We start from the raw sequence: 7,455 nt of genomic DNA, 5'->3' as shown, positions 1-7,455 counted from the left end.
AGCAGCAGCAACAGCAACAAAAATACCTACCCAAACGAATTAAAAAAAAAAAATAATGTGGGCACGCACACTGACACCCTCCACCTGCATCCTGACCAGACGGCTGTGCAGCTCTGATGGCGCCAACTGCTCTGAGAGAGGCCCCTCGGTATGGCCGGGGCAGAGCTCTGCCCTTCTCCCAGTCGGCAGAGATGGGCGAGAGACGGGCAGTCCTTCATCCCCCTCCTTCCTCCCAAAGCTTGCTTGGCCAGCAGAAGCAGGCTGGTGGTTCAAAGCATAGACTTAACTTCAGCAAAATCAAACCAGTGCGGCAGAAACGGAACCCTCTGCCTTGGGAAAGAAGATCCAAAGAGTGTTTGCTCTTGTTCGGCAATCTGGGGACAGGAAAATGGATAGTATTTCCACACCCCCCCCCCCCCCCCCCCCCGCTTTTGAATTAATTATTTTCAAGGTTTTTTCCTTTTAACTTTTAGTTTTTATATATATGAATAATATTAAAAGAAAAAAGAGGAGTTCCTTTGGGGTTTTGGATACTCTTCCAACGTCAGAAAGAAAAGGAAACACTGTATTTAAAAGGGGGGGAAAGCTCTTAATATAATTTTTTTTGTCTTAGAACAAGCATATTTATTTCCTTTCCCAGGCCCCCATGGAGTGGGCTCAGTGCAAAGGGATGTTGGCCTGTGAGGAGGGAGCAGCCCCATGTTGCACTCCACTCTCCCTGGGAGCTGCACGCTTCATGAGCAACATGAGTTCAACTGCGCTGCTCCAGGGAGGCCACAGGACTCTGTAACTCCATCCCCAGTTTCTCCCACTTTGCATTAGACCTTGGAGAAAAGGAGGAATCTGGCAGAACTGCAAAAAGAGAGAGAAGAGCCCGGTGGGATTTATACACCATTAAGGCTCAAATGCTTGGCTTGAGCACTGCAACACTGGGATGGAGCAGATGTCTCCAAAGGACCCAAAGCCTCTTTTTCATATTTTCTTTTTTTCCCCACTAAATCTTTCAATAGGCTATGGAGGAGGAAGGAGAATCTCAAAGCCATTATCTTCTGCTGGTTCAATGCACCACTGCTGCAATGCTGTGCTAGAGATGGTGACAGAGCTGGAGTGTTTGTGTCCCCTTTTCTCGTGTCCTTCTGGGCTGGCAGAGGCAGTGCCATGACCGCTGCTGCCTGGGAGCACCGAGCTCACGGACTGTTCCGTGCTTTTCGCATCCCAAACAGGAAGGCTGATGCTGCCTGGACGGATGCTGGAAGAGCTGGTTCCCCAGGTGACCTGTGAAGGATCCTGCAGACCTCCATCCTGAGCATCTCATGCAACCTGTGTCTGACACGCTGTCACTTGGCCGCTGTTTGGATATGAAGCTGCAGGTTGCTTGCAGAGCAGCAGCAGAGGGACTGGGCAGTCTCTTCATGCTCCCTCTTGTCTCTGTGTGCCCATGGAACAGATGTCTCCATCCACATGAACCAGCAGCAGCTATGCAAGTACAAACCACTGGAGTCTTCTATCTGTCTGTGTTGTCACATGGGCCAGCCAGAAGCCGCTACAGCCAGAGCATAACATGAGAAGCTGAGTCATGTACTCCACTCTGTACAGGCTCAGACCATGGTGTGTTCTATTGCAGGGGCAGGATGTTCCTTGTTTTCAGGTATAAACTAAAAATACCACCACAAGTACCAGAGGATTCATTTCTATTCCAGTTCCAGCTCCTTTACAGCACAGCAGAAGGAAATGCCAACCTCCATGGTACAGCTGGTCCATCCCTGGAGGCTGATAGGCTTGTGAGGGACAGAGGTTTCCCTGCAGGATCTTCTCTTACAGCTTCTCCTGAAACTCACAGTGCTTTGCTTGGCTAAGCCAAGAAAAGGTCATATTCAGGACAGCAGGTCAGAGACTTCAGCACACCTTGCGGATTCTTGGAGATCTGAGATGGGTTGTAAAGCTCCCAGTCACTTTCCTCCAGTGGTTTTATTTGAAGCCATTTGTTTGTGTAGCTCATTATTTCTGTTCAATGGGGTGGAAAAAGAGAAGGGAATCATCTTGTGGGACTGTTCTTGAGGTGAAACCCTCCTTGTCTGGTGGCGGGGCACAAGTTGGTGTGCTCTGCTTTTTCCTGCTGCTGAAGAAACCCCTGCCTTGTCCTGGCTGTCAAGCACAGCAGAGGAGTCTGGAGGTCACTGCGGGCTGAGCCCAGTGTGTGTGTCCTGAGAGCCTCAGAGTCACCCTTGCGGCTGCACTTGGGGTTGGTGAAGAGAAGCATTGCTGGGCAGTGGTCAAAGCAGTGAGGAGCTGGGGGCAGTCTTCAGCTTCACTCTGGTAGATCATTCCTTAGATCCTGGCTGGATCTTGAGGGGAGAGAAGATCAGTACAGGTAAAGCAGCAGCCCAGAGGGAATTCCTTTCTTACTGATGGCAAATGTTTCAGTTTATGGCAAGAGTTTTCAGTTCTTGCAGCTCGCACAGCTGTGCAGGGAGCTGGGAGCCAAGTGCTGCGCAGTTGGGCAGGGTGAGGAGGAGCTGTGTTCTGAGTCACTGAGGCTTTGTGTGGGCACAGGATCCAGTTTAAATTTCTGTAACCAGAGGCAATGAGTGGAGCTGCTGTGAGGCTGTGTGGGGCCACATGATGACAGCAGGGGCTGCTTATAGCTATCACTTAGTCTCTGCTCTGGAACCCTGAGGAATTGGTTTAATATTCCAAGGTTTTGCATACCTGGAGGAAAGAAGCCCTCACCATGCAGTGGGGAATCCTGTCTGCCCCCCTGGCATTTTCCATTCTGGGCTGGATGGGGAGGGATTGTGACCTTTAAAAAGGACACCTGAAGGGTCCCTATGCTACCCTCTTCCTCTCCAGAGCACGCAGCTCTGCTTGAGGACCTGGTGAATGGTTTTTAGATTTGCATGCCTGGTCAGACATACCTGGAGCTGAAAAACTGGCAGGATCTGCAGTGTGGGAGTAGTGTGGCTGCAGTGCAGCCTTGGGGAGATGGCATGTAGTGTCCTCCAGCAAGTGTGGCCTTCTGAGGGGACTCAACGTGTCATCCCCAGGATTGGGGTAAGGAAGGCATTTCTCTGCCCCCATCCCAGCATTCAGGATGAGCTGGAGTTTCCTCCTTGAACAGATCTGCTCTGTCCAAGGGCCACTGCATTTCTCCCCTGGCATGGTGGTTGCTGATACAAAGTGGTTCTTGGGGTGGAACAGGATGGTCTGTGGGAAGCTCTGTGCAGCCTGTGGCTGCTGTGGTGCTGCAGCCGGGGCTCCCTGAGAGCCCCCCACCCTGTCCATCCTGGTCCAAGCCAGAACCGTGAGCTGCCTCATCAGGAGAGCATCAGGCAGGATGGAGACTGTGCAGGCTCTGGCCACAGCCCTTCCCTGGAGTTCTGATCCTGCACAAACTCCAGGCTTGCCCCAGAGCAGCTGTAAGCCAGTCCAGTAGTGCCCGCTGTGCTGGGAAGGAAAGCAAACACAAAAACCGTCTTGTGGGCTGAAAACAAGAGTTCTTATGTGTTCTGGTGTGTTTCTTGGGTTTGGTTTTTCTCTTCATTACCACCCTGTTGAGCTGTTGGGGGTTTTTGGGATGACCCCATGCTGGGAGAACACAGGTCTGTGGTGGCTGAGGCTGGCTGGGCTGTCCCTAAAACCATGGTAGACACAGTCACTGGTGCTTGTTGGGCTTCTGCTCCATGGTTTCATGGGCTGTTCCAAGTGGCTCCTCTGCTCCCATCCTTGCTTGGCTTGAGGCCACCTGCAATGCCTCAGTATTTGTCTCACATCTTCAATTTAGGGCTCTTTTCCTTCTTGGTGTGCAGCAGCACTGGCCAGGCTGGGGACAAAGCAGGCGGGCACCGGGGCCATGTTGCCAGCCTTGCCACTTGCAGTGAGGGGAGGTTTGAGGCGAGGGACAATCACCTCTCCTCAGCCCTTGTGTGGCACACAGGCTTGCAGAGCCAGGGAGGATCGCTCTCATTGAGGGATGAGGGGACATGGGGCCCAGCTGGGCAAGGAGGGGCTGGGGCTCCCAGCATATGTCTGACCATGGTCTGAACACAGCAACTGGCTTAATAAAATATCAGATGTTTGTACTTTGTGTCCTGTAGTCGTTCCCAGCCCATCCCACCTTTCCTGTGCAGCCCTGGGGCTGAGTGCATTTTCCCTCTGTAAATCCACCCTCAAGCATATGCTTTTGACCAAACTTTTCAGTAAAGAAGTGCAGGTGGGTCCTTCCTTATCCATGTGATGGGAGTCGCGTTCCCCTTGCTGCCTCTGCTATTTGGGATGACTTCATCCTCTTGCTAGAACTCTGCATGCTGCTGTCACAGGAGCACCCTGACCCTGCATGAGGACCTGGAGTAGCTCATCGGGGCCTTTGCAGCTCACTTTTAGCAGGAGTAAGGGGGTGGAGAAGCAGGAGATAAGGAAAGTGTAAATTTTAAAAATAGTGACTTTCCAATGTCCATTCAAGGCGCTGGGAGAGGGTGGGCTGGGGCCTGCAAGGCTGGAGATTGGGCTGTGTGAGGGTCCCACCATGCCCTGGTGCCAAGGGTAGCTGGGAGGTAGGGAGAGAAAATAAATCACTATTCATGCCCTGAATTTCTGCTCTTCTACCCAGTGAGTCAGGGTGGCCCAGGGCAAGTCAGGACCCAGGGTGCTTCCAGAGGGTTCCCTGCTGCTTCTCACTGTCCTCCCCTGCCACTGGTGTGACTGTGCCTGGCGTGAAGCTGAGATCAGGTACCATCCAACTCCTCTTTGCACTGCTCACCAGCTTCCTCTTCACATCCCACCTGAGTGCCTTGTGCTGCTGTCTGCATCAGTGAGCAGCAACCCCCAGTGTTCCCCACTGCTGCAGCTCTTGTCCCCTGCCCCCAGAGCAGCCCCTTGCAGCAGGAGCTGTACGAGGAGCCCCAGCAGCCATGAGTGATGGCCTCTCAGCTTGGCAGGACACAGCTGCCAGCTTTTCCAGATCTGTTCTGTGCTGGGCACTTCCTCGCAGCTGGAGGACATCCTCTGCTGTCTGCAGGTGTGGCTGTGGGGCCACCTAAGCCCCACCAGGACCCCAAGCACCTTTGGCACTGCCAGGCTTGCCCTTGTGGGCAACACTCCCATCATCAGTGCCCTGTGGCCTTGCCCCAGAGCCTCAGTGGCTCCAGCTGCACCCCAGGTGTCCCCACTGGGGTGGGCACTGGAGGGACCCTTTACACTGTGTGTGAGGGGCTGGGCTGCAGAGCCTGCAAGAACCCAGCATCCTCTTTGTGCTGGGCCCTGCCTAGGGGTGTCTTGCAGTGGCCGTCTCCCCACACCCTCTGCACCCAGTCTGTGCCTTAGTTCTTCCAATGCAAACCAGTAGTGATTCCATGAATTTGGGGCAGGGACAATATGTCATCCTTTGCAGAGACCCTGCAGTGTAAGTGTGCATGTGTGTGTCAAGGTTAATAAGTGATTAAGGTGGTTTGTGATGAAATTCCTGGGCAGTCCACAGGGTCCTGGGGTGCATGGAGAAGCTTCCTCAATAACCTCATGCTTGGGAGAAACAGCTTTAAATTAAACTGGAATGATGATGATGGTGCAGCTCTGGGCTCCTCACTGCTGGAAGCAGGATCTGGGGGCGATAGCACCGCTCCTCCTTGGAGCCTGGGGGGACACAGGGAGGGAAATCAGGAGTCCTCAGCTGTGTGGGGTGGGGTGCCATGGGGCACATCCACTGCAGCCTCCCACCCACCCATGCCCCAGGCTTGGGAAGGAACGGGCTCCACCATTTGCATTTATTTCTTTCCAGGGCTGACAGAAAGGGTGAGAGGATGAAGATTGGGGGGGGGGGGGCTGAGGTGGGCTTATAGGAGCTCAGCCCCCACCCCACAACACAAGGTGGTGGCTGGGGCTACACGAGGCCGTAGTAGCGCCGATAAGCCTCCTGGATTCCAATCTGGTCAGCCAGCTCATCACAGTCAGGGTTGAGCTCGCACACCTCACGCTTGGCCTCCAGTGGGTCCCGCGGGGCTCCATAGACACCACTGGGGACAAATGGGGAACCCAGGGGCTGTTGGGGGGTCCCATGGGAGCTGGAGGCTCCTGGAGAGGAGTTGACCCAGCAAGCCTCCCCTCATCTGGGGGCTGTGATCCCTCAGCCAGGACCAATCCCTACCTGTCATAGGCATAATTCCGCTTCTGTCTCTGCACCACCTCAGCGCTGGCACGCCTGGAGACAAAGGCTGCAGGGACAGTGTGGTGGGTCAGGGGGGGTCACGTCCCCCTCTCCCCAAGGTAGTGGGACTGAGCAGCTGTGGTCACTCACCTTTGGAGATGGGTGAGTCATTGGTGCTGGCAGAGCCATCAGCAGCTACAAGTGACACAAAGGGATACCCAGGTGGGCTCACAGAGGCCCCATGTGGGCTCTGCTGTCACCCCACTTCTTTTGGAGCTCAGATCCCTCACTGAGACCCCCCAATCTGCTGAAGGATGTCTTGCTCCCTATATCCCTGTTGCATCCCCGTGCCCCCCACCCCAAGGCTCAGCAAAGCTTTCCACCTTTTTCTCAGTCCCTTCTCTCCCTCCAAGCCCTTCCCAGGGCACAGAATCACCCCCACTCTCCCCATAAGCCCCAGAACCCCCCATACCTCTGAGGCAGAGGCCAAGAGTGAGCAGAGCCAAGAGGGTGAGCAGGACAAGGGACTTCATGGTGCCTTCCTGTGCTGTGCTGAGTGCAGCCCTGGCTGTCTTTATAGGGTCTTGTGGCCTTGGCAAGGGGAGGCACAGCCCCACCAAGGCTATTTCCAGCACATCCGCCATGGCCGGAGCTGCCGGCAGAGGTGGCAATTGTGGTTTGGGATGAACTTGGTCCCCCTATGCCCGGCCAGAGCCCACAAAGGGAGGGGGGAAAATGGCCCCAGGCCAGGGGAGATTTGTTGGTGGGCCCAGCCCTGCCAGCCTGGCAGCACATAGGCCCCACTGGCACGGGTGATGGGGCGCTGGGGGCTCCTCACTGCTGGATCCCAGAATTGTCTTCTGCAACATGGGGGAGACTTTCCTGCCAAAACCTGTGGGGTTTTCCTCCATGTGCAGGGCCAGTGGGAACCTGCTGGCCCCTTTTTGCGGACCAGTACATGCTGCTTTTGTGGCAGTTGCACTGTGTCCCTGGAGTAGGGTGAGCAGGTGCCTATCCCTTGGTCTCCACACAGCTCCTCCCTGCCACATGCCACAGGCAGATGCTGCGTGGCCAGGGCAGTCAGAGCCCCTGAATAACATTCTTCTTTCAAATCCTGACCACTTTCTGATCCTATAAATCCCAGCCCTGTCTCGAAAAGCGGAACTGGAGGCTTTGGGGCAGAGGGCGGACAGAACTGCTGAACCAGAGCCTTTGTAAGACAAACCCATAAAGTACAGAGTACGTGGGCCAAGAACGCAGCAGGAGCCAAGCTGGGAACAACAGCCCAAATTCATTGAGATTCCAACACAGCAGAGGGG

At 54.7% G+C, this 7,455-nt stretch overlaps 1 protein-coding gene across 1 annotated transcript; it reads right to left on the bottom strand.

Annotated features, from left to right (window-relative positions):
* Positions 1-5,748: 5,748 nt before the first annotated feature.
* Positions 5,749-7,286, bottom strand: BGLAP (bone gamma-carboxyglutamate protein). The gene is made up of 4 exons (XM_058860355.1): positions 6,609-7,286; positions 6,287-6,331; positions 6,137-6,203; positions 5,749-6,005 (listed from the first exon to the last, which is right to left on the bottom strand). Exons 1-4 carry the CDS (start codon positions 6,778-6,780, stop codon positions 5,873-5,875), a joined length of 417 nt encoding a protein of 138 aa, XP_058716338.1. The 5' UTR covers positions 6,781-7,286; the 3' UTR covers positions 5,749-5,872.
* Positions 7,287-7,455: the final 169 nt, after the last annotated feature.

Source organism: Poecile atricapillus, chromosome 33 (genome assembly GCF_030490865.1).
Source record: "Poecile atricapillus isolate bPoeAtr1 chromosome 33, bPoeAtr1.hap1, whole genome shotgun sequence".
In the NCBI taxonomy this organism is placed as follows: domain Eukaryota; kingdom Metazoa; phylum Chordata; class Aves; order Passeriformes; family Paridae; genus Poecile; species Poecile atricapillus.
Note: the sequence above shows the minus strand (reverse complement) of the source record. Positions and strands in the feature narration are given on the sequence as shown.

Bases quoted from the DNA above. Each gene is read 5' to 3' on its own strand.
- BGLAP (XM_058860355.1), bottom strand. From the start codon at position 6,780: ATGGCGGATGTGCTGGAAATAGCCTTGGTGGGGCTGTGCCTCCCCTTG. The intron at 6,332-6,608 runs GTATGGGGGGTT...TGTCACTTGTAG, and splicing joins TCTTGGCCTCTGCCTCAGAG to CTGCTGATGGCTCTGCCAGC. The intron at 6,006-6,136 runs GTAGGGATTGGT...ATTTGTCCCCAG, and splicing joins CGGAATTATGCCTATGACAG to TGGTGTCTATGGAGCCCCGC.